The 27,815-nt window shown below is 46.6% G+C and overlaps 1 protein-coding gene across 1 annotated transcript in view; it reads right to left on the reverse strand.

Annotated features, from left to right (window-relative positions):
* Positions 1-1,399: 1,399 nt before the first annotated feature.
* The window catches only part of LOC147125196 (uncharacterized protein C8orf48-like), an 80,691-nt gene continuing 54,275 nt past the window's right edge, over positions 1,400-27,815 (reverse strand). The window contains exons 5-6 of the mRNA XM_086009718.1: positions 7,200-7,352; positions 1,400-1,528 (exon numbers count right to left, since the gene is read on the reverse strand). Coding sequence (XP_085865844.1) covers positions 1,424-1,528; positions 7,200-7,352 — 258 coding nt within the window. The 3' untranslated portion in view covers positions 1,400-1,423. The remainder of the gene's footprint in view (positions 1,529-7,199; positions 7,353-27,815) is intronic.

Raw genomic sequence — 27,815 nt, forward strand, 5'->3', positions numbered from 1 at the left:
TCACTGCCTGAAAGGTGGTAGAGGCAGGAACCCTAACCACATTTAAAAAGTACTTGGATGTGCACTTGGGATGCTCTAACCTGCAGGGCTACGGACCAAGAGATGGGAAGTGGGATTAGGCTGGATAGCTCTTTGTTGGCTGGCGTGGACACGATGGGCCGAAATGGCCTCCTTCCGTGCTGTAACTTTCTAATATTCTATGATCAACATCCTGGGGGGGGTCACCATTGACCAGAAACTTAACTGGACCAGCCACATAAATACTGACTAGGTATTCTGTGGCGAGTGTCTCACCTCCTGACTCCCCAAAGCCTTTTCACCATCTACAAGGCACAAGTAAGGAGTGTGATGGACTACTCTCCACTTGCCTGGATGAGTGCAGCTCCAACAATACTCAAGAAGCTCGACACTATCCAGGACAAAGCAACCCGCTTGATTGAAACCCCATCCGCCACCTTAAACATTCACTCCCTCCACCACCGGCGTACCGTGGCTGCAGTGTGTACAGCTACAAGATGCACTGCAGCAACTCGCCAAGGCTTCTTCGGCAGCACCTCCCAAACCCGCGACCTCTGCCACTTAGAAGGACAAGGGCAGCAGGCGCATGGGAACACCACCACCTTCAAGTTCCCCTCCAAGTCACACACCATCCTGACTTGGAAATATATCGCTGTTCCTTCATCGTCGCTGGGTCAAAATCCTGGAACTCCCTCCCTAACAGCACTGTTGAAGTACCTTCATTACACGGACTGCAGCGGTTCAAGAAGGCGGCTCACCACCACCTTCTTAAGGGCAATTAGGGATGGGTAATAAATGCTGGCCTTGCCAGCGATGCCCACATCCCGTGAACAAATTTTTAAAAATCTGATGAGCTCTATAAATTCCCTTCTGACTTTTCAGCAGTGCCTAGCAAGCTTTGACGCACATTTTGTTAGGGCAGGAACATAGCATGGTGCTAATGAGGCAGAAATGACAGAAAACGTGACGCATGAGATCACCACATCTTTACTGCCTCGTTTTTATAGAACCGCCCAAAGCAGACAAGTCCCTGGTACAACCATCGAAAATGCAAAGTGGTCAAATTTGCTAATGAAACCAAACTAGGAGGGGCTGTGCAACCTGAGAAGGCAGCTCAGAAATGACTGAATGAGTTGGATAGACTATGTAAATGGGCAGTTGAAATTAGTACAGATAAATGTAAAGCACTGCACATAGGAAGAAAAAGTAAGCGAAGATGCATACTCCATGATGGTGTTGAAATAGTTAAGGACGAATCTGAAGAGACCTGGGAGTCTTAGTAGACTCAATGCTAAACATGTCCAACCAATGCTGAGCAGCAAACAACAAAGTCAATAAACTGTCGAACTACATAGCCAAAACAGTAGTATACAAGTCTGCTGTGAAAGGCCCAGCCATTACATCATTATCTTAGGTTTTTTTTATCAAATAATCTCTTCCACACCAGAGAAGCAGCATCTGAATACGTTGGAAGGCCATTGTGTATTTCTCCAATCAATGTAAGTGCGTCCTACGAAAAGAAACAAATGAGAGTAAAACTAAGGAAAAATTACAAATATTGGAAATCTGAAATAAAAAACAAAACATGTTGGAAATATAATACAGCTCAGTCAGCATATTTAAAAAGAAAAGACATGTTATGGCATTTCAGGTGTTACCCTTCATTTGAACTGAAGGCTGAGAGAAAAACTGGGCATCCATGAGGTGCTGTGGGCCATCAGCAGCAGCAGAATTGTATTCCACCACAATCTGTAACCTCATGGCCCAGCATATCCCTCACTCTACCATTACCGTCAAGCCAGGGGACCAACCCCGGTTCAATAAGGAGTGCAGAAGAGCATGCCAGGAGTAGCACCAGGTGTACCTAAAAATGAGGTGCCAACCTGGGGAAGATGCAACACAGGACTACATACATGCTAAAAAGCAGAAGCAGCATGCTATAGACAGGGCTAAGCAATCCCACAATCAACAGATCAAAGCTCTGCAGTCCTGCCACATCCAGTGGTGAATGGTGGTGGACCATTAAACAATTAACAGGAGGAGGAGGCTCCATGAATATCCCCATCCTCAATGATGGAGGAGCCCAGCACGTGAGTGCAAAAGACAAGGCTGAAGCGTTTGCAACCATCTTCAGCCAGAAATGCTGAGTGGATGATCCATATCGGCCTCCTCCTGAGGTCCCCACCATCACAGAAGCCAGTCTTCAGCCAATTTGATTCACTCCACGTGATATCAAGAAACAGCTGAGCGCACTGGATACAGCAAAGGCTATGGGCCCCGACAACATCCTAGCTGTCATGCTGAAGACTTGTGCTCCAGAACTAGCCGCGCCTCTAGCCAAGCTGTTCCAGTACAGCTACAACACTGGCATCTATCCGACAATATGGAAAACTGCCCAGATATGTCCTGTCCACAAAAAGCAGGGCAAATCCAATCCGGCCAATTACCGTCCCATCAGTCTACTCTCAAATCATCAGCAAAGTGGTGGAAGGGGTCGTCGACAGCGCTAGCACAAAGGAAGATGGTTATGGTGGTTGGAGATCAATCATCACAGCCCCAGGACATCGCTGCAGGAGTTCCTCAGGGCAGTGTCCTAGGCCCAACCATCTTCAGCTGCTTCATCAATGAACTTCCCTCCAACATAAGGTCAGAAATGAGGATGTTCGCTGATGACTGCACAGTGTTCAGTGCCATTCGCAACTCCTCAGATAATGAAGCAGTCCATGCCCGCATGCACCAAGACCTGGACGACGTTCAGGCTTGGGCTGATAAGTGGCAGGTAACATTCGCGCCACACAAGTGCCAGGCAATGACTATCTCCAACAAGCGCGAGTCTAACCACTGCCCCTTGACATTCAACGGCATTACCATCGCCGAATCCCCCACCATCATTTTGGAGCTAGTGACCATAATTCTGTTAGATTTAAGGTAGTTATGCAAAAGGACAAGGATAGACCAGGAATAAAAGTTCTAAATTGGGGAAAAGCAAATTTTGCTAAGCTTAGAGGGGACTTAGCCATTGTGGACTGGAAATAGCTACTTGAAGGTAAATCAGTGTCAGAGCAGTGGGAGGCATTCAAGGAGGACATCCGGAGGGTTCAGACCAAACATGTGCCCTTAAAGAAAAAAGGTGGGACTAACAAATCTAGAGCCCCCTGGATGTCTAGGGACATACAGGGTAGCATAAAGAAAAAAGGGGAGGCGTATGACAGATACCGAGGGCTAAATACTCCAGAATCTTTAGAGGAGTACAGAAAGTGCAGGGGTGCAATTAAAAATGACATTAGGAAAGCAAAGAGAGAGCATGAAAAATTCTTGGCAAGTAAGATCAAGGAAAACCCAAAGATGTTTTATAAATATATTAAGATAAGAGGTTAACTAAAGAAAGGGTAGGGTCTATTAGAGATCATGAGGGTAATCTGTGTGTGGAGGTGGAAGACGTCGGTAGGGTTCTTAATGAATACTTTGCGTCTGTTTTCACAAAGGAGAGGGGCGAAGCAGACATTGCTATCGGGGGGGGGGGTGGAGGAATGTGAAATATTAGATGAAATAAACATAGTGAGAGAGGAAGTATTAAGGGGGTTAGCAGCTTTAAAAGTGGATAAATCCCCCAGCCCGGATGAAATGTATCCCAGGCTGTTAAGCGAAGCAATAGAGGAAATAGCAGAGGCCCTGACCATCATTTTTCAATCCTCTCTGGCTTCAGGTGTGGTGCCGGAGGACTGGAGGACTGCTAATGTGGTACCCTTGTTTAAAAAGGGAGAAAAGGATAGACCAAGTAATTACAGGCCATTCAGCCTAACCTCGGTGGTAGGAAAATTATTGGAAAGAATTCTGAAGGACGGGATAAATCTTCATTTAGAAAGGCACGGATTAATCAAGGATAGTCAGCATGGATTTGTTAAGGGAAGGTTGTGTCTGACAAATTTGATTGAATTTTTTGAGGAGGTAACAAGGAGGGTAGATGAGGGTAGTGCAATTGATGTAGTGTATATGGACTTTAGCAAGGCTTTTGATAAGGTTCCACATGGCAGACTGGTCATGAAGTTAAAAGCCCATGGGATCCAGGGCAAAGTGTCAAGTTGGATTCAAAACTGGCTCGGAAACAGGAAGCAGAGGGTGATGGTTGATGGGTGTTTTTGTGACTGGAAGGCTGTTTCCAGTGGGGTTCCGCAGGGCTCAGTATTAGGTCCATTGCTTTTTGTGGTATATATCAACGCTCTTGACTTGAATATAGGGGGTATGATTAAGAAGTTTGCAGTTGATACTAAAATCGGCTTTGTGGTTGATACTGAAGAAGAAAGCTGTAGACGGCAGGAAGATATCAATAAATTGGTCAGGTGGGCATAACAGTGTCATATGGAATTCAATCCGGAGAAGTGTGAGGTAATGCATCTGGGGAGGGCTAAAAAGGAAAGGGAATACACATTAAATGGTAGGACACTGAGTGGTGTAGAGGAACAAAGGGACCTTGGAGTGCATGTCCACAGGCCAAGTAGATAAGGTGGTTAAAAAGGCATACGGAATGCTTGCCTTTATTAGCCTTGGCATAGAATACAACAGCAGGGGGGGTTATGCTTCAACTGTATAAAACACTAGTTAGGCCTCAGCTAGAGTACTGCGTGCAGTTCTGGTCACCACATTACAGGAAAGATGTGATTGCACCAGAGAAGGTACAGAGGAGATTTACAAGGATGTTGCCGGGAGGAAAGACTGGATAGGCTGGGTCTGTTTTCCTTGGAACAGAGGAGGCTGAGGGGAGACCTTATTGAGGTGTATAAAATTATGAGGGGCATAGATAAAATGGATAGAAAGGACCTATTTCCCTTAGCAGAGGGGTCAAAAACCAGGGGCCACAGATTTAAAGTAATTGGGGTGAGGTTTAGAGGAGATTTGAGGGGCAATTTCTTCACCCAGAGGGTTGTGGGGGTCTGGAACTCACTGCCTGAAAGGTGGTAGAGGCAGGAACCCTAACCACATTTAAAAAGTACTTGGATGTGCACTTGGGATGCTCTAACCTGCAGGGCTACGGACCAAGAGATGGGAAGTGGGATTAGGCTGGATAGCTCTTTGTTGGCTGGCGTGGACACGATGGGCCGAAATGGCCTCCTTCCGTGCTGTAACTTTCTAATATTCTATGATCAACATCCTGGGGGGGGTCACCATTGACCAGAAACTTAACTGGACCAGCCACATAAATACTGACTAGGTATTCTGCGGCGAGTGTCTCACCTCCTGACTCCCCAAAGCCTTTTCACCATCTACAAGGCACAAGTAAGGAGTGTGATGGACTACTCTCCACTTGCCTGGATGAGTGCAGCTCCAACAATACTCAAGAAGCTCGACACTATCCAGGACAAAGCAACCCGCTTGATTGAAACCCCATCCGCCACCTTAAACATTCACTCCCTCCACCACCGGCGTACCGTGGCTGCAGTGTGTACAGCTACAAGATGCACTGCAGCAACTCGCCAAGGCTTCTTCGGCAGCACCTCCCAAACCCGCGACCTCTGCCACTTAGAAGGACAAGGGCAGCAGGCGCATGGGAACACCACCACCTTCAAGTTCCCCTCCAAGTCACACACCATCCTGACTTGGAAATATATCGCTGTTCCTTCATCGTCGCTGGGTCAAAATCCTGGAACTCCCTCCCTAACAGCACTGTTGAAGTACCTTCATTACACGGACTGCAGCGGTTCAAGAAGGCGGCTCACCACCACCTTCTTAAGGGCAATTAGGGATGGGTAATAAATGCTGGCCTTGCCAGCGATGCCCACATCCCGTGAACAAATTTTTAAAAATCTGATGAGCTCTATAAATTCCCTTCTGACTTTTCAGCAGTGCCTAGCAAGCTTTGACGCACATTTTGTTAGGGCAGGAACATAGCATGGTGCTAATGAGGCAGAAATGACAGAAAACGTGACGCATGAGATCACCACATCTTTACTGCCTCGTTTTTATAGAACCGCCCAAAGCAGACAAGTCCCTGGTACAACCATCGAAAATGCAAAGTGGTCAAATTTGCTAATGAAACCAAACTAGGAGGGGCTGTGCAACCTGAGAAGGCAGCTCAGAAATGACTGAATGAGTTGGATAGACTATGTAAATGGGCAGTTGAAATTAGTACAGATAAATGTAAAGCACTGCACATAGGAAGAAAAAGTAAGCGAAGATGCATACTCCATGATGGTGTTGAAATAGTTAAGGACGAATCTGAAGAGACCTGGGAGTCTTAGTAGACTCAATGCTAAACATGTCCAACCAATGCTGAGCAGCAAACAACAAAGTCAATAAACTGTCGAACTACATAGCCAAAACAGTAGTATACAAGTCAGAGAAAGTTGTGGTTAGACTATACCTTGAGTACTGCCTCCAGTTCAGGTCACTGAGACAGAAGGGTGTCATTTAAGCACTGGAAGCAGTGTAGAGAAGAGCCACAAGGCTGTTCTCTAATGTTAGAGGTCTGAGTTATGAGGGAAGGTTGGAGAAACTTTGGCTTTCAGTGTGGAAAGGTGGTGTCTGAAAGGTGATCCTATAGAGGTATGTAAGATTGTTAAGGGAATGGAAAATGTACATCTGATTTATTAATTTAAGTTCAATAGAGAGTTTAGAACCAGGGGATATGGATTCAAATTAGAAAAAGTTAAATTTAGGGTTGATGTTGTGAAATTTTTCTTTGCACAAAGTGTGATCAATGAAATAGGCATACAGGCAGATTAGTGAGTGCGAAAACCCTGGAATCTTATAAGAACCAATTGGATGCTGAAATAGGGGACTTTAGGATCGTTCTGAATGCATGAACTAAGATGGGTTGAAGAGTCTTCCACTTTCTTAACTATTTTGCGATCCTATGAAATAATGAGGGTGAATGGAGGAGGTTAGAGTGAGGCAGGACTTCCTTGACCTCTCCCGGCCACCCATTTTATGTCACTACACCAGTGACCAGGAGCAGAAAATCTAGGCTCAAGAATCAAAAGCTGGGATTTTTCTGGTTTGTATAGCTCAGGTACACCCCTGAGTACCTACTGAGCTACGGGAGGAGTCAAATAACATTGTTCTTGGAAGATGGAAAGCGGTAAGGAGTGAGGACATGAAAGAGAAACAAGCCCGAGAATAAGACATCCTGCACACTACTCGCAGTTATTACGCACAAGATACCAGGTGAAAATAAAACTACTTACCTTGGTATAAATGTGTTCCTCTATTTTTTCTTGTAGAGAAGCTTCTTCCAATTGTATCTTCTTGACGCGGAGAAAGTTGTGTTCTGCCAGCTCACTGATCTTCTTGAGGCAGGCAGCACATCTGGAGGGTTGATGCATGTTGGTTTCCACGACCTAAGAAGGCAAAATAATTTTTTTTAAAGGGCAGCAATGAGCACAAAGCCATAGCTATGATGATTTTGCTGCTGCCCAGTGGACCCGATTGGTGGCGGGTCAGCTGTGAAATTTAAAATGATTGACAACAGGTCGGGAACCTGCTGTCAAAACGCGCATACCTGCATTTTCCGATGTCGAGTCTGCCAGTGCTGAGCAGACCTGACAGGCAGCGGCGGGGGACCCAATTCAAATCATTAGTGGTTTGTTTACAGCCACTTAACAAGGCTTTTTTCCCCAGCTTTTTAACTTTCACAGGTCTTCCACGGGTTTCCCGCTGTGCTTAGACCTTGTCATGAAGCTGAGGCGGGAGGTCAGTGGCCATTGAATCAGCTGATGAGTTGACAGCTTCAAATGTCAACTCAAAGCTTCCAGCTGATTCAGATATCTTCCCTTAAGCTCTAGCATCTCTAAACTGCATTTCCACTACAGATTCAGGATGCTGCAAGTCTTTACACAAGTCTCCATGCAGTCTGACCTCATTACCTCTCCCACCATTGACAGATCGCTTCTGTCATCTCTACTTCACCTGCCATCTATTCCATCATCATGGGAGCACTTTATACTCTCTCACCTTGGTCCTCAGAATCCGACCATGATCAGCCCCAACACCAGCGGCACCAGGCACACGAGCAGCACCAACAACAACACCAACCTTCTCCGCAATCACTTGATGCTGCACAGGGCAGAGGGCATCAGCACCTGACCACAATGCTGCCCAGGATGCCAATGATGGCCTCACCATAGCCAGATTTACTTCACTTGATGCTGCATACACTGGCTGCCATATGATGCGTCAGGTTGGCACCACCCCACACCAACAACATAAAGCATCCCTACAATGCCCAAGCCATTCCTTTCACACTCATCACCATTGCGGGGGGTACAGTTATGTCTCACCATTCACTGCAACTCACTAAGCCACTTCCAAAGGTGCACAGAAATCTGTCCAAGAAAGCAAAGTGTTGAAAATAAAGATTTCAATGTTTGACATTAACAGAAACTTTACATAAACATTGGCTAAAACACACAAGTGCCTACCCTTGTGTGTTGTTAGTTGGTATGATTAGACTGGGATGAGGGTGAGTGTAAGGGGTGGCTAGTGAGATGGGGAAGTGATAATGTAGATAGAGAGGGATGGGTGGAGGTGCAAGGTAAGCTGGTGTGAGTAAGGATGAGCAGGGGTAGGGTAGGGAAGGCAAAGTGATGGGGATGTGATGAGTGGCACAGCAGGATGAGGTTCAGTGTGGCTTTGCAGTAACGTTTCGCGATCTACTGAGGTCATCGAAGGTTTTGCACCACTGCAGCCTGGTCCTCCTGACAGCATCCCTGCTTGTGCCCTCCTGTGCAATGTACAACCAGGCTGCGTTGGTCTCCTGGGGAGGTCTCTTCCGCCCATGGGAAGCGAACCTCCCTGTGTGTTGTGACTTCCTCTATAAGAAACATAGAAACATAGAAGATAGGAACAGGAGTAGGCCATTCGGCCCCTCGAGCCTGCTCCGCCATTTAATGAGATCATGGCTGATCATCCAAATTCAGTACCCTGTCCCCGCTTTCTCCCCATAGCCCTTGATCCCTTTAGCCTTAAGAAACATATCTAACTCCTTCTTGAATATATTTAATGAATTGGCCTCAACTGCCTTCGGTGGTAGAGAATTCCACAGGTTCACCACTCTCTGGGTGAAGAAATTCCTCCTCATCTCAGTCCTAAATGGCTTACCCCTTATCCTTAGACTGTGACCCCTGGTTCTGGACTCCCCCGCCATCGGGAACATCCTTCCTGCATCTAGTCTGTCTAGTCCTGTTAGAATTTTATAAGTTTCAATGAGATCCCCTCTCATTCTTCTAAACTCCAGCGGGTATAAGCCCAATCAATCCAATCTCTTCTCATACGTCATTCCTGCCATCCCAGGTATCAGTCTGGTGAATCTTCGCTGCACTCCCTCCATGGCAAGAACATCCTTCCTCAGATAAGGCGACCAAAACTGCACACAATACTCAAGGTGTGGTCTCACCAAGGCCCTGTACAACTGCAGCAAGGCATCCTTGTTCCTGTACTCGAATCCTCTCACTACGCAGGCCAACATACCATTTGCCTTCTTAGCCGCCTGCTGCACCTGCATGCTTACCTTCAGCTACTGGTGCACAAGGACACCCAGGTCTCGTTGCACTTCCCCTTCTCCCAATCTATTGCCGTTCAGATAATAATCTGCCTTCCTGTTTTTGCCACCAAAGTGGATAAGCTCGCATTTATCCACATTATACTGCATCTGCCATGCATCTGCCCAATCACCGAACCTGTCCAAATCATACTGGAGTTTCTCGGCATCCTCCTCACAGCACACACACCCACCCAGCTTTGTGTCGTCTGCAAACTTGGAGATATTGGGCTGGATTTTCATTCAGGCGATGTGATGGAGGTGGGACTACAACTTTCGGGGTTGTAGTCCCGCCTCCATCGAGTTGTGGCCAATCCACGCGATTTTAACTTGATTGACCTTGTTGAGTCCGCCCAGCGGGCTCAGCAGGCCAATTAAGGGCCACCCAGCAACAGGTGACGTCACAGACTGAAATTTCATCTGTCAAGAGGTTTTGACAGGTAAAATATCAGTGTTTCACAGCTGTTTGAAGCTGTCAAACACTGATAGTCTTACTTCTAACATGAGCCCTTCTCCACAGACTCAGTTAGAAATCTCTCCTGCACCGAAAGCTGAAGGCTGTCACTTTTGACAGTTCGCAGCCATTCTGCTTTCTCTGCCGGTGACATGAGGGACTCCCGAGACCTAAAGGAAGGAAGGCTGTAATGGTAAGAAAAGGTCATTTAAACTTCTTTAAACACTTTAGACACACCAAACACACTTACCTTTGCACTCATGCACACATCACTCACCTGATCACCGACATCTCGACCCCTCCAAGTACTTCAACCCGACGGCCCGCCTCGCAATCTTGGCGTGGTTTGGAGCCGTCGGGAATCCCACACTTCAGCATTAAAAATAGGAATTAGGCTAAAACTGCCTGTTAACTACCTGTTAACAGGCAGTTAATTGGCACTAATCCCTTCCCGCCTCGGGGAGGCGGGTCCCAGTGCGGGGCGGGTACCCGCCTCCTTTGAAATTGGCATGGAGGCGGGTTGGGGGCGGGATGGATTCGTACCCCCCGAATTCGCGACTTTAACCCCCCGCACGCCTCCAATCCCGCCTCTACGGCCCAATGAAAATCCTGCCCATTACATCTAGTTCCCTCGTCTAGATCATTAATATATATTGTGAATAGCTGGGGTCCTAGCACCGATCCCTGCGGTACCCCACTAGTCACTGCCTGCCACTCGGAAAAAGACCCATTTATTCCAATTCTTTGCTTCTTGTCTGCCAACCTCTATCCAAGTCAGTACCTTGCCCCCAATCCCATGTGCTTTAATTTTACACGCTAATCCCTTATACGGGACCTTATCGAAAGCCTTCTGAAAGTCCAAATACACCACATCCACTGGTTCTCCCTTATCTTTTCTATCAGTTACATCCTCAAAAAATTCCAGTAGATTAGTCATGCCGATTTACCTTTTGTAAATCCATGTTGACTTTGTCCGATCCTGTCACTGTTTTCCAAGCGCTCTGCTATTACATCTCTTATAATGGACTCTAGCATTTTCCCCACTACCGATGTCAGGCTTACCAGTCTATAATTCCTCGTAAGCATATGGAGGGAGTAATGGGAGAGCCTGGGTGCGGCCGTGCACATCTGTGCAGTGCTTGTCAGTGTTTGCAGCACCTCAATGCTGTAGAACACTGACAGCACAAATGTCAAAGTAAATTTGCGCTCGGTCCCTTTAATGAAACCGGCTGATGACACGTCATCAAATGACGTCTTCAGACCCGCTTCCTTCAATTGGCTGAGAAACTCGCTGGGCGGGCTTAACAAGCCCAATCAGGGGAAAGTCATGTCGGAGGCCGGGATGGAGCCAGCAGCAGGGCCAAGACCCATCACCGACATCACCCACCACGGACTCGCCGAGGTAGATAAAATCGCAACCCAAGACTTTTCCCCTTCTCTCCTCAAGATGCTGATTCTTGCTGACTTACATTTCCACACGCACCACCCAGCAGCCCTCCAGTCCCTCACCCAAGTGACCACCCTTCAATGTGTAAAGACTTTGAATAAACTATTCAACCACAGAGGGCATTACAACTGAGCCCAATTCTGTGCTCACCCAATGTCCACACACATATACTTTCCAGCAGGTGCCATTGGATAACAAGCAGAAGTGAGAACCTTGACTTTCATTTCTGTGCTGTTCACTCACAAGTTTTTCAATCATTATATCATTTATATTGTAGTTAGGAGAGAAGGTGTGCATGTGGAGGGGGAGAAACTGAGCAGACATCCATTAAACATTGTAGCCTAGATATTATGCTGTGTGATAGTAGTACAAACATTAGCTTGTTGAGGTGAAATTAATTTGTCTGTTATTTTAGGGACATGATGACCCACTTACTTTAAATGGGTTGTAACTTCAGTTAAAATATGAGGCAAAGTAATTTCTTGAAATTATTTAGTAATTCAAATTATTAAGGGCTAGAAATTCATGTACTTACCACCATTCCGTAGCGCCATGAAATGACGATAAAATGGCCGCCACCGCTCTTTCGCCACATGCTGGCGGGTTCCCGTGGCGGCCACCATATTGCTCTCCCCCTTTGCGCTGCCAGTAACTGGTAGCGCGCTATAAAAGAAAATGGTGGCGTGCAAGCAGGCTGACAGTGGCAATGTCTGCAGCTCTTAAAAGGACACACACATCATTTAGGTAAGTTTGAATTTAAGGGTTTGGACAGGTTTTTTTAAATTTTATTGAAGTGGGGCTTGCTACAATGTGGTAAACCACTGTATTGTATATTGCCACCTCTGGGTGGCGCTGTGTATGGAGGCATGCCTCAGCTGACTCCACCCACCACTGTGTGGGTTTCGTTCAGACTTGTTCAGTCACTCACGAAGAAGCATGGTCTCTTCTTAGCTAATAAAAGCCTTATTCATCTCTTCTTTCGACTCATCATCTCTTCTTCGACTCATCACCTTTTATGAAGTAATTGATAAGCGTATCAATTTTATTAGCTAAAAGTTAAATGGCGACACCTGAGGAGCAACAACAGCAACGGATACAGCAGACATTGCTGAGAGCCCTCAGACCACCACGCCTGGACCTCGACCCTCAAGATGTGGGTGCATCAGCCAAGTTTGAACACTGGCTGAGCTGCTTTGAATCCTTCCTCGCAATCTCACAGGTTACAGAGGAGGATCACAAACTGAAAATGTTGACCGCCCAGGTGAGCCATCAAGTATATATGCTAATCCGGGACTCTAATACGTACGTGGCGGCCCTCGAGCTACTAAAAGGGCAATATACGCGCCCAGTGAACACAATTTACGCCCGACACCTCTTGGGATCCCGCAGGCAGCAACCGGGAGAATCGGTAGGGGCATTTGCACGGGCGCTACTGGCACTCTGCAGAGACTGCGATTGTAAAGCGGTAACGGCTGTGGAGCACGCGCAGGGACTCGCCTGTGATGCCTTCGTCAGGGGCCTCCAGTCAGACCACACCCGGCAGAGACTGCTAGAAAGCAAGGAACCCGACCTGAAGACGGCCATTGCCCTTGCGCTCTCGTTAGAGGAGGCCCACCGAAACCTCGAGGCATACCCCCGTAACGGCGCCGAGACATGGCAATCGAAACCGTGGGACACGGGACCGCCGCCCCCGGCACCAACCGCTGCAGCGACCCAACCGAGACAGCAGCCTCCGGTAAGAACTGCTTCGATGCCCAGTAACCAGGCCCAAAAATGCTATTTCTGTGGCCAGTTAAAACATCCCAGAGCGCACTGCCCAGCTAAGACAGCTACCTGCTCGGGCTGCGGGAAGAAAGGCCATTACGCTAACGCCTGCAAGGGGAAGCCAGCCAGCAGCGCAGCGTGCGGGCCGTGGGAGCAGCCATCTTATCCGCCATTTTGTGTACCCCCGGCCGCATGGCATCCGCCGCCATCGTATCCAACGCACTCAACCGCCATTTCGTCACCGGAACCGACCACCGTCTCGGCGGATGACTATAGTGACTCACTAAGCCACATACTGGCCTCCGTGACGCTGGATCAAGCCCTCCCTCACCATCTATCCAGCTCCATGATGGATATCGCGGTAAACGGCCGCGCCACCAGTTGCCTGATCGACAGCGGGAGCACAGAGAGTTTCGTCCACCCCGACACGGTACGTAGCCACTCCCTCACGATTCTGCCAACGCACCATCGCATTTCTATGGCGTCCAAGTCCCAGTCAATGGACATCAGCGGCTACTGTGTGGTGACCCTGTCAGTAGGGGGCACTGAATATAAAAAATTTAAACTGCTAGTCCTGCCCCGTCTTTGCGCTGCCGTCCTGCTAGGTTGGATTTTCAGTGCCACCTTAAGAGTGTCACACTAGCATACGGTGGACCCCTCCCCCCACTCACAGTCTGCAACCAACAACTTTTAAATCGCCCGCTGCAAACCACCTGCAGCCTTTCCACATTAAAAGTCACCCCCCCTCCCCTGTTCGCTAACCTCACCCGCGACTGTAAACCCATCGCTACCAAAAGCAGGCGGTACAGTGCCGGGGACAGAGCTTTTATCAGCTCTGAGGTGGAGCGGCTCTTGAAGGAGGGCATTATCGAAGGTAGCACTAGCCCCTGGCGAGCCCAGGTTGTAGTCGTTAAAACCACTGCAAAACGCCGCATGGTAATCGACTACAGCCAAACCATAAACCGGTACACCCAGCTGGACGCGTACCCCCTCCCTCGCATATCTGATATGGTCAATCAGATTGCGCAATACAAAGTATTCTCCACCATCGACCTTAAGTCAGCGTACCACCAGCTGCCCATCCGCCATGAGGACCGCCAGTATACTGCCTTCGAGGCAAACGGCCGCCTCTACCACTTCCTTAGGGTCCCCTTCGGCGTCACCAACGGGGTTTCGGTCTTCCAAAGGGAGATGGACCGAATGGTTGACCAGAACGCGCTGCGGGCAACCTTCCCCTATTTGGATAACGTCACCATCTGCGGCCACGACCAGCAGGACCACGACGTTAATCTAGCAAATTTCCTCCGTACGGCCCAACGGCTGAACCTAACGTACAATAAGGAAAAATGTATGTTTCACACCAAGCGCCTGGCCATCCTCGGCTGCGTGGTGGAGAACGGAGTCATCGGGCCCGACCCCGACAGAATGCGCCCCCTAATGGAGCTACCCCTTCCCCACTGCCAAAAAGCACTGAAGAGATGCCTGGGGTTTTTCTCCTACTACGCCCAGTGGGTGCCCCTCTATGCAGCCAAAGCCAGGCCCCTCATCAAAGCCACCTCCTTCCCCCTGACACCAGAGGCGTGTGCAGCCTTCACTCTTATCAAGAACGATATCGCGAAGGCCGCAATGCACGCGGTGGATGAGTCCATCCCCTTCCAAGTGGAGAGCGATGCCTCCGACTTCGCCCTAGCCGCGACCCTTAACCAGGCGGGCAGACCCGTGGCCTTTTTCTCAAGGACCCTCCAGGGCCCCGAGACGAGACACTCCTCCGTCGAAAAGGAGGCCCAGGCTATTGTAGAAGCGGTGCGTCACTGGAGGCATTACCTGGCCGGGAAACGATTTACCCTGCTCACTGACCAGCGTTCAGTAGCTTTTATGTTTAATAATAAGCAGAGGGGTAAAATCAAGAACGACAAGATCTTGAGGTGGAGAATCGAACTCTCCACCTACAATTATGATATCTTGTATCGGCCAGGGAAACTCAATGAGCCCCCAGATGCCCTATCACGTGGTACATGCGCCAACGCGCAGAGTGATAGGCTGCAGTCCCTCCACAATGACCTCTGCCACCCGGGGGTCACCAGGTTTTTCCATTTTATCAAATCCCGTAACCTGCCCTACTCCATCGAGGAGGTCAGGACCATGACCAAGAGCTGCCAAATCTGCGCCGAGTGCAAACCGCACTTCTATAGGCCGGACAGAGCAAGCCTGATCAAGGCCACCCGCCCCTTCGAACGCCTGAGCGTCGATTTTAAAGGGCCCCTCCCCTCCGCTGACCGCAATGTGTACTTCCTCAACATAGTTGATGAGTACTCCTGTTTCCCCTTTGCCATCCCTTGCCCAGACATGACCAGTACCACGGTCATCAAGTGTCTGAATGACATCTTCGCTCTGTTCGGGTTCCCCAGCTATATACATAGCGACAGGGGCTCATCGTTCATGAGCGACGAACTTCGGCAGTACCTGCTAACAAGAGGTATCGCCACGAGCAGGACCACCAGTTACAACCCCCGGGGGAACGGCCAGGTGGAAAGGGAGAACGCGACGGTTTGGAAGGCAGTCCTCTTAGCACTAAAATCTAAGGGCCTTCCGACCTCCCGCTGGCAGGAGGTCCTCCCTGCAGCGCTCCACTCCATTCGGTCACTGCTTTGTACTGCCACTAATGCGACCCCTCATGAGAAAATGTTCGTTTTCCCCCGGAAGTCTACATCGGGAACCTCGCTACCGGCATGGTTGACTTCTCCTGGGCCCGTCCTACTGCGGAGGCACGTGAGGACGCATAAAACGGACCCCCTGGTCGAGCGGGTGCACCTCCTACACGCCAACCCCCAGTATGCCTGGGTGACATACCCAGACGGGCGGGAGGACACGGTCTCCATACGAGATCTCGCACCCTCGGGTACCCCTGAATTACCACCGTTATCCCCCTTACCACCGTTATCCCCCTTACCACTGTTATCCCCCACCACCCCTCCCAACCCAACCCTTGCAGACGGCATGCCAAAGCCCCAGGAATCTTCGCCAACCACCCAGACACCAGACCCGACGTCGGATGCTGTAACACCACCGCCGCCACCACGACGATCAGGACGTCAGACAAGGCCTCCTGATAGACTTAACTTGTAGTACCCTTCACCCCGCCGGACTTCACATTAAACAAGGGGTGAATGTGGTAAACCACTGTATTGTATATTGCCACCTCTGGGTGGCGCTGTGTATGGAGGCATGCCTCAGCTGACTCCACCCACCACTGTGTGGGTTTCGTTCAGACTTGTTCAGTCACTCACGAAGAAGCATGGTCTCTTCTTAGCTAATAAAAGCCTTATTCATCTCTTCTTTCGACTCATCATCTCTTCTTCGACTCATCACCTTTTATGAAGTAATTGATAAGCGTATCATACAATAGATGTGAAAAGTTTTTTAAGTGTATAGGGAGTGCTGCTGGATGCTTGCAAAGGCTTAGATGGTAAGTGAGGCCTTTGAAAAGACAGAACATGCTGCGAATACTCAGCAGGTCACGTAACATCCGTGGAGAGAAAAATAGATTTCACGTCTCAGGTTGACATGCTGCCTGACAAACTGAGTACTTCCAGCATTTTATGTTGTCATTTCACATTTAAAGCATCCGCTTGCAGAGGAAAGAGGCAGACACATAAGAGGAAGATGCAGAAGAGGAGGAATCAGACGGAAGGTTGCATCCCAGACAGTCCCTTTATGGCCGGGATATCCAGAATGGAATCACCTCCCTGCGGTCCCACTGGCTGGGCAGGTTGCCTCTTCTTGTTGACCCACTGGCTGGGCAGGCTGCATTTCTTGGGTGTGTGAAATGAGGAAGGTACAAGGGTGGAGTTGTGCTGACGGGAGGGCGGGAAAGCAAGAGGTGCATGCCAGAAGGAGGATAACGTACGAGGATACCCGCATCTTGTATCCTTTCAGTCCTGCCACTGGGCAAGGGCTCAACCATGCCCCTGCCAAGAATGGCCTGCACTGTCTCCTCCAAGGGGGTGAGGTGAGGCTAGGAATGGGAGATGTGCCTCGTCATTGGTGCAGATTGTTGTTAGTTGAGTGATTGGGGGTGGGGGGTTGTGCATTGAGCAGTGCGTGAGACTAGTGGTGCAGTTGATAGGAGACGGCTTTTGAAGATGCATTCACTGACTTTGATCAGTGGTCTGAGGTCATGAAGCTTTGGGCACTGGAGCCAGGTGGTGGGGGTGAGACTGCTGGCAGTGACGGCCTTGGTGATGTACTCCCACATCGTTCTTTCTGGCGGGCCTCCTGGCCCCTGTGGATAGAGAGCTGCTCTTGCAGTGTTGACCCCCTGCACAAAACTGGAGTGCTGCATGTGAGGCTCTCGGTGCCCATTTGCTGGCTTGCTGAGCCATTTGTGTTAGCGCTGAGGCAGTTTTCTCATTTGTTGAGGTTAGGAAGGTAATTCAGCTTTAACAGCTGAATATTCACATTTGGAACTTCTTTTAAATACTGAATATTTCTTAAAAGGCAGTAAGGGCTGAAAAATGTATTGATTCACTGCATTTTATTTTGTATTGCTTCAGTGTGCATGGCCCCTTTAATTCTCAGACCTCTTCATTCCTTGCGAGCTCCACAGCTTCACTCACAGAGGCTATGGGAAGCTGCAATTCCGCACCTGGGCAGCAATGCCACCAGGACGGCGCTGCACAACAGGTGATCACTGCGCCACCCATCTCCATGCCTCCCAAACCAGGTTAGCGTCACGGCCATTTCCAGCGGCCGTTACCGGCAACTTTGCTGGCGAGCACGAATTTTTCCCCCATAGTGTTAAGTATTTGTACACTATCACTCAGCATGATTTCCACATCTATGTTTATAAAGGATAGGTCGCACATTCAGAATTGCTTTGTCATTACAAGGATAAAACTAAGTGATAAAAGTGAAACATAGTTCTATGCAAATTAAAATACAGAGCAGCCTCCATCATTCACCAGAGTGAAAAAGATCCAGCAGTGGAAATTTGAAAATTGGCAGATAATTGAGAGTAATTAAATTTTGGTCTTGTATGTATGGTACAGCAAAACCCTTGGCACAGGAATGAAGATGAGTACAATACAAATAACAGAAGCTGAATTTAATCTTTCTTGGGCTGTCAGGTACATTTATGTCAGACTGAAGAAAGACTGGCAGAAAAGTGGCCATATTGGAGTTTTAGGCCCATAGTTTTTGTGCTATGGACTCAGATACTTGAGAAAACAAGTTGAGACTCAGGAGTGACCCCTTACAACCAGCATCTGAACTGGATTCAAATTCAGACCCCAAAGGTGAAAGTTCAGGGTGATAACCCACTATGCTCTCACACTGTCTGTCTGTCTTAGTGTCCACCTGCCTGCCTTTTTCCTTTTGAATGTGACTCTTAAACCACTTATATTTTATCTTTTTACCTAATTTTTCCTATCTCTACCCCCATGTCTCTTTAAATCGTTTTTTCCAACCTCACTGTAAATCCAAACAAACAGCTGAAGCATTTTACCAGCTACAAAACTGTGGTGTGCGTTTAGCTGCATTTCACATCAGGAGCTGACCCCAAAGTATGGAGGATTCATAGCGATCCCTTTCAAGTATTCTGATGGAAACTATGGGAAAATATTTCCTCTGTGCTGTGTAATAAAATTGCAAAACTGATAAAGAATGAGATTTAAAAATAGGGGCACTGAGTACAAGAGCAAAGAAATTATGACAAATTTGTGTGGGCAATGATTATGCCAATTTTAGAGTACTCTGTGCAGTTTTGAGATCCGATTATAGAAAGGATTTTAAAGTTATAGAGGATGTACAGTGTAGATTCACTGGAATGATACTGGGGATGAGAAACCATAGTTATGAAGAAAAGCTTGAGATTATTTCCACTGGAGCAGAGAAAGCTAAAAGGAGAATTAATAGGGGATTTTAAAATTATGAAGGGTTTTGATAGAGTGATAGAGAGAGACTGGGCCAGAATTTACTGTAGCCGGTGAACGAACGGTGCCCGTTTTTTGTTAGATTTGCCCTTGCCCATTTAATTTCCATGAGACTTTGTACTGCAAGTTGCTGTTAGTGGGCGATGGAAACGGTGCAGTGTCATCTACAGGGCATATGGGACCTGTGTGAACAGTACAACCAATTGTGTATTTCCTTAACCAATCAGATTGATGGATTGAAGATTGACCTGGGCAGTCTGGACCAGGAAGTGTAAGTCAGAATAGTGAATTCAATGTCAAATCAGATACAGAAAGCAAAATGAAGAGAGGGAAAGAAAGATTGGATTAAGAGAGAGAAAAAAAAGAAAGAAAATATAAAACAAAAATTTTTAAATTTCCAATGTCGAATAAAAGCTGAAGGAATGGGACTCCACTCTTGGAATTATTAATTTTCAGGGCCAGAGAGGTTGTTTGGCAGTAAATAACACTTATCATGCCATTAAAAAGGGTACTTAGACTGAAATGGGCAAGCCCTAACTTTTTAGTCCGTATCTATGGTACAGGAATTTCATGCCGTTTCATACAATTGAATGGGAAGTGAGATGTCGTTTTTGCACAGCTTACAGAGGAGCCGTGTATCTCGGACAGCAACTTCCGGATTTTCACATTTAACTGCGCATCTGCACTCGTCTGAGGCTGCTGTCCGATTTGTGCGTAAATAATGGTAAGTACTGTTAGCCTCACTGTAAATTTTGGCCCATAATTTCTTTGAGTTGTGGAGTTGTTGACGGAGGGTCAGCAATTGAAAATTGTCACTAAAACTATAAGAGACGTTAGAAAACATTTCTTTACACAGTTAGAGCATGGAATGCTTTGCCACAGAGAGTATTTGAGGCAGAGACCATTGAAATTTTTAAGGGGAAATTGGATAAATATTTGAAATAGAAGAAAGGCTATGACAAGAGAGTAGGGCTGTCGGAACAGCTTTGGATTGCTCTAGCAAAGAGCTGGCGGAGACATGATGTGCTGATTGACCTCTTTCTGTGCTGTAAACATCTATGAATCTATGGTTTTGTGTAAAGCTTTAACCCATGGAAATTACAGTGGATAATTGGAATACAGATAATGGAGGCTTTACTGTAACATTCTTCTTCTGTCATTTTTGAATATTTTTAAGCACCAGTTTCACTTAATCTATTTTTCCAACATTTTTGATTTAAACTGGCCATCGGGTTGTTCTTCTAACCTATACAAAACTCATTTATTGCTTGAGTGTCATTTTACAGTACTAGCATTATTTCACTACCAAGCCCCACTACACTTTAAAATCGTTAAAACTAATATTAATTATTTTTCAGATTGAATATCATTCCCACCCATAAATAATATTTTAGTTTGGTTGGCACATACCCAGCTTCAAATAATGAAAAATGTATTAAATAAAGTCTCTCCTCTTGCTCTGTCGAATTAGCTGACCTAAGCCGAGGCAGCAGTTAAAAAAAGAAATAAAGCACCTTTCACGGCCACCGGATGTCTCAAAGTGCAGCCAATGAAGTACTTTTGGAATGTAGTCACTGTTGTAATGTAGGAAACATGGCAGCCAAATTGCGCACAGCAAGCTCCCACAAACAGCAATGCGATAATGACCAGATAATTTTTTTTTAATGTTATGTTGATTGAGGGATAAATGTTGGCCATAACACCAGGGATAACTCAAATAAAAACAGAAAATGCTGGAGAAACTCAGCAGGTCAGGCAGCATCTGTGAAGAGAGAAACAGAGTTAACGTTTCAGGTCAATGACCTTTCGTCAGAACTGGAAAAAAGCAGGAAATGGAACAGATTTTTAAACAAGTGAAGAGGCTGGGAAAGGGGGGAGGGGATGAAAGAACAAAAGGGAAGGTCTGTGATAGGATGGATGGCGGAAGAGATTGAGAGACATTAAGAGATAGTCAAGGCAAAAGGAGGTGGTAATGGGACAGGTTAAGAAACAAAGGATGGCTCTAGATGAAGTGTAAATTCTGCTGGCAGAATGAAAGACAGCTGCATGTGGGGGAGAGGAAAAAAAGGCACAGACAAAAAGTGTGGATAAAAATATATATATAGATATATATATATATGATAGGGGCCGAGGTTATGATCTGAAATTGTTGAACTCTATGTTGAGTCCGGAAGGCTGTAAAGTGCCTAATCGGAAGATGAGGTGCTGTTCCTCGAGCTTACACTGAGCTTCCGTGGAACAATGCAAGAGGCCGAGGACGGTGAGGTCCGAGTGGGAATGGAGCGGTGAATTAAAGTGACAGGCGACCGGAAGCTCGGGGTCCCCCTTACGGACTGAATGGAGGTGTTCCGCAAAGCGGTCACCCAATCTGCGTTTGGTCTCCCCAATGTAGAGGAGACCACATCCTGAGCAGCTGGATAACTCCCCTGCTCTTCTTTGAAATAGTGCTATGGGATCTTTTACATCCGCCTGAGAGAGCAGACGGGGCCTCGATTTAACATCTCATCCGAAAGACGGCAGCACTGCACTGGATTGTCAGCCTAGATTTTTTGTGCTCAAGTCTCTGGAGTGGGACTTAAACCCACAACCCTCTGACTCAGAGGCGAAAGTGCTACCCACTGAGCCACAGCTGACACAGTTAGGCAGCAACACGTAATATCAGTGCCCCTGGGCTAAAAGGGGGAAACTAAATTAGGATTCCTAATCCTGATTGCTATCTAGAGACTCCAGATAGAAAGTTCACCTGAAGATGTCAGATGAGAATGGGTCCAAGCTCAGCTGGTGATCCCCTTCATGGTTGAAGAGCCTGCCAACACCTAGGGGTAGAATTTTGTTTTGTGCTGGAAGTGATCGCTCCGCATGCCTGATCACATGGGTGAGAGGCACGAACCATATTGGTGCTTGTGCCTCATTTGATTAAAATTAGCGAGCTGCCAGCACGTACTCGTGCTGTTCATTAGCAGCTCACCTAACAGTGGTCCCTGACGCCATTCAAAGGCAGTCTGCACCTCTTAAAGGGGAGGTGCGCTTTAGTTGCAATCATTAAGAGTGGCTAAAAAGCTTGAAAATGGCTGGCAGTGGAGGCAAAGGATCCCCACATTTTCTGACACCACTTTGGAGGACCCAGTCGAGGAGGTCGGTAAGAGGAGGGAGGCGCTCTTTCCAACAGGAGGCAGAAGGTTCTCCAAGCTAGTTGCCCGGCACCAGTGGGAAGAGGTGGTCAAATAGGTCAATGCTAGAAGCTTTGCACCCAAGATCTGACTGCAATGTGGGAAGAAGTTTAATGATCTGAGCAGAGCCGCTAAGGTAAGACTCCACGCTCTCCTTAGCCCTGCACCACCTGTAGTCCCAGCACTCATAAGCCTCCCCTCGCCTGCTTCCTATAACTTTCCTCCAATCATAGCAGCACACTTCACGGAATCTCCTTCTGCTCGAACTGGTAGGAACACGAGTAGGCCATTCAGCTCCTCGAGCCTGTTCTGCCATTAGATCATGGCTGATCTGTATCTTAATTCCATTTACCCCCCACTTGGTTCCATACCCCTTTATACCGTTCCCTCACAATAATCTATCCATCTCAGTTTTGAAATTTCCACTCTGGTACACTCTGCACCTGCTACTATTCTCACAATTGCTCTCCTCGCTTCCCCACACCTGTGCCATCTTTCACACAACATGCACACTATTCTACCCTGACACGCATATCCTCAAAACATCTGACTAGGCTACCATTAACACCCTCCCTTCTTTCTTGCAGGAGATGCTGGCGCACAATAGCAAGGAGCAGGCTGTAGCTAAGCATTGCAGATGAAGGCACAACTGCCCAACACTACATAAGTCAACGTACTACAAATGATGTGGTTGTTGCATCCCTTATGCTCATATCACAGAGAGAAAACCTGAACACTGGAAGACTGGAAACTTACTGCTGACATGTTGAATACATACTGCAAGCTGAACCTTGCCGTGCCATACTGTAATTTTATACACTGAATGGAACTTGGAACTCTGTAATTGAGCAAAACCCAGCTAATGCTGTGACATTATGATATGCTTCAATTGTTACTGTGTCTATGATGATATAGATTTTATCAATGAATAGTATGTATACAGGCACTTTATGTAATCCTCAATGCTTAGCCTAGTGATAATATGAATTGTGCTATCATGGATGTTATTAAAACAAGTAACAACAGAAAATGCTGGAAAAACTCAGCAGGTCAGGCAACATCCGTGGAGAGAAATTTGAGTTGACGTTTCGAAACGTCAACTCAAATTTCTCTCCACGGATGTTGCCTGACCTGCTGAGTTTTTCCAGCATTTTCTGTTGTTAATTCGGATTTCCAACATCTGCAGTATTTTGCTATCTTATTAAAACAAGTGTTGTGTTAGCTAGTGTATCTTTGTATCTGATATCTTCTTTGATAATTCTGGTAAGTAAAAGCTAATTTCACTTAATTTTGTGCTGTGACTTTGAAGGCTTGGGTAAGTACTGCTACAATTTGGACTGGCTTCTGTGACAGTCCAAAGGTGAGCTAATTTAGGCATCTTATAAACCTTGGGCATGAATGGCAGATTCCAGTCCAATTTTCCAATGGGTGTGTGTTAGTAAAAAGATTGAAAGATTAGTTTGATATTTTATGACTAATATAGATAATCTATAAGTATTTCACATACAATATTTCTTACATACTGTACAGAATTCAGCTGGTATTCCTGTCCCTTCACCAACAAGCCATTGGGGGCACTAAAGGATCCATGAGAAGAAAAAAGAGCAGCACAGCAATTACCACAAAGGCTCATGAAAGTTCAAGTGCTGACAGTAAAAGAAAATTAAGGAAATCAGTGCAGAAATGGCCATCAAACAGTTCATTTAACGTTCTTATCTTGTCCTTTAAATGAACTTTAGCCTTCAATTGATCCCCTAACATGCATTATATATGGGCGTTATTTTCAAATGGCGTTGCAGCGACATAATGGCCAGAAGAAGACGTGGGGGGCATTAAGATGTTACTCTTGAGTCATTTGAATATTCTGTTTCAGGCAAGAGCATTCTGTGCCTGCCCATGGGCCCAATAGAAATGGGTGTTATGGATTGCTGGCCTTTGTTCTAGGGGCATGAGATACTGCACATGGGTGTAACAGACATGAAAATCAGCCTCCACATTTTGTGCAGCCTTTCTCCAATTCAGTAGTTGTTTTACACTGTGTTTTAGTGAAGGATATTGGCTGTTTGTTGTTTTCCATATTCCACAGTTGAATAGCTAAGTCTATATATTGCTGTTAGTCTACTGTTTGTCATAGAAACATAGAAACATAGAAGATAGGAGCAGGAGTAGGCCATTCGGCCCCTCGAGCCTGCTCCGCCATTCAATGCGATCATGGCTGATCATCCAAATTCAGTACCCTGTCCCTGCCTTCTCCCCATATCCCTTGATCCCTTTAGCCTTAAGAAATATATCCAACTCCTTCTTGAATATATTTAATGTATTGGCCTCTACTGCCTTCTGTGGTAGAGAATTCCACAGGTTCACCACTCTCTGGGTGAAGAAATTCCTCCTCATTTCTGTCCTAAAAGGCCTACCCCTTATCCTTAGACTATGACCCCTAATTCTGGACTCCCCGACCATCGGGAACATCCTTCCTGCATCTGGTCTGTCCAGTCCTGTCAGAATTGTATAAGTTTCAATGAGATCCCCTCTCATTCTTCTAAATTCTAGCGAGTACAAGCCCAATCGTCCCAATCTCTCCTCATACGTCATTCCTGCCATCCCAGGTATCAGTCTGGTGAATCTGCGCTGAACTCCTTCCATGGCAAGAACATCCTTCCTCAGATAAGGCGACCAAAACTGCACACAATACTCAAGATGTGGTCTCACCAAGGCCCTGAAGAACTGCAGCAAGACATCCTTGTTCCTGTACTCAAACCCTCTCGCTACGAAGGCCAACATACCATTTGCCTTCTTAACCGCCTGCTGCACCTGCATGCTTACCTTCAGTGACTGGTGCACAAGGACACCCAGGTCTCGTTGCACTTCCCCTTTTCCCAATCTATTGCCATTCAGATAATAATCTACCCTCCTGTTTTTGCCACCAAAGTGGATCACCTCACATTTATCCACGTTAAATTGCATCTGCCATGCTTCTGCCCAGTCACCCAACCTGTCCAAATCATCCTGTAGTTTCTCGGCATCCTCCTCACAGCACACACGCCCACCCAGCTTTGTGTCGTCTGCAAATTTGGAGGTATTACACCTAGTTCCCTTGTCTAGATCATTAATATATATTGTGAATAGCTGGGGTCCAAGGACCGATCCCTGCGGTACCCCACTAGTCACTGCCTGCCATTCGGAAAAAGACCCGTTTATTCCAACTCTTTGCTTTCTGTCTGCCAACCAGTTCTCTATCCAAGTCAATGCCTTGCCCCCAATCCCATGCGCCTTAACTTTACACGCTAATCTCTTATGCGGGACCTTATCGAAAGCCTTCTGAAAGTCCAAATACACCACATCCACTGGTTCTCTTTATCTATTTTACTAGTTACATCCTCAAAAAATTCCAGTAGATTAGTCAAGCACGATTTACCTTTTGTAAATCCATGTTGACTTTGTCCGATCCTGTCACTGTTTTCCAAGTGCTCTGCTATTACATCTTTTATAATGGACTCTAGCATTTTCCCCCACTACTGATGTCAGGCTTACCGGTCTGTAATTCCCCTTTTCCTCTCTACCACCTTTTTTGAATAGTGGGGGTAACATTAGCTACCCTCCAATCCATGGGTACTGTTCCAGATTCTATTGAATGTTGGAAGATGATCAGCAATGCATCTACTATTTCTAGGGCCACTTCCTTAAGTATCCTAGGATGTAGATTATCAGGCCCTGGGGATTTATCGGCCTTCAATCCCATCAATTTCCCCAACACCATTTCCCTACAAATACTGATTTCTTTCAGTTCCTCCCTTTCATCAGACCCTATGTTCCCCAACATCTCTGGGAGGTTATTTGTGTCCTCCTTTGTGAAGACAGAACCAAAAAATGTATTTAATTGGTATGCCATTTCTTTGTTCCCCATTATAAATTCCCCTGATTCTGACTGCAAGGGACCTACGCTTGACTTCACCAATCTTTTTCTCTTCACATATCTATAAAAGCTTTTACAGTCAATTTTTTTATGTTCCCAGCAAGCTTACTCTCATATTCTATTTTCCCTTTCTTAATTAATCCCGTTGTCCTCCTTTGTTGAATCCTAAACTGCTCCCAATCCTCAGGTTTACTGCTTTTTCTGGCCAACTTATATGTCCTCTCCTTGGATCTTATGCTATCCCTAATTTCCCTCGTTGGCCACGGTTGAGTCACCTTTTTTGTTTTATTTTTATGCCAAACTGGGATGAACAAATTCTGTAGTTCATCCATGCTGTCTTTGAATGTTTTCCATTGCCTATCCACCATCAACCCTTTGAGTGACATTCCCCAATCAATCCTACCCAACTCACGCCTCAGACCATCGTAGTTTCCTTTATTTAAATTCAGGACCCTAGTCTCTGAGTCAACTACTTCATTCTCCATCTTAATGAAGAATTCGATCATATTATGATCGCTCTGACCCAAGGGGCCTCGTACAACAAGATTGCTAATTAATCCTTTCTCGTTACATAATACCCAGTCTAAGATGGCCTGATCTCTGGTTGGTTCCTCGGCATATTGGTCCAGGAAACCATCCTGTAAACACTCCAGGAATTCCTCCTCCACAGTATTGTTACTAATTTGGTTAGCCCAATCTATATGTAGATTAAAGTCACCCAGTCGCCCTTATTGCACGCTTCTCTAATTTCCCTTTTAATGCCATCCCCAATCTCCGCATTACTGTTTGGAGGTCTATATACCACTCCCACTAACGTTTTCTGCCCCTTGGTATTTCTCAGTTCTACCCATACAGATTCCACATCATCAGAGCTAATATCCTTCCTTACAATTGTGTTAATCCCTTCTTTAACCAGCAATGCTACCCCACCTCCCTTTCCTTTTTGCCTATCTTTCCTGAATATTGAATACCCAGGATGTTGAGTTCCCAGCCTTGGCCACCCTGGAGCCATGTTTCCGTATTCCCAATCAAATCATATTTGTTTACCTCTATTTGCGCAGCTAATTCATCCACCTTATTACGAATGCTCCTCGCATTAAGACACAAAGCCTTCAGGCTTGTTTTTTTAACGCTCTTAGACCTATTAGAATTATTATTTACTGTGGCCATGTTTGATTTAAACCGTTGATTTCTCTGACTGCCACTTTTGTTTTTCTCCTTCCTATCTTTTGCTTTTATCCTTGTTTCCCTTTCCTCTGTCCCCCTGCTCAGGTTCCCAACCCCCTGCCATTTTAGTTTAAACCCTCCCCCAGAGCACTAGCAAACACTCCCCCTAGGACATCGGTCCCGGCCCTGCCCAGGTGCAAACCGTCCAGTTTGAACTGGTCCCACCTCCCCCAGAACCAGTTCCAATGTCCCAGGAATTTGAATCCCTCCCCCTCGCACCATTCCTCTAGCCACGTATTCATCTGAAATATCCTTCTATTTCTACTCTGACTAGCACATGGCACTGGTAGCAATCCTGAGATTACTACCTTTGAGGTCCTATTTTTAAATTTACCTCCTAACTCCCTATATTCAGCTTTT

The sequence above is a fragment of the Somniosus microcephalus genome, chromosome 1, assembly GCF_052327205.1.
Source record: "Somniosus microcephalus isolate GS21.2 chromosome 1, FLI_Smic_1.0, whole genome shotgun sequence".
NCBI classification, from domain to species: domain Eukaryota; kingdom Metazoa; phylum Chordata; class Chondrichthyes; order Squaliformes; family Somniosidae; genus Somniosus; species Somniosus microcephalus.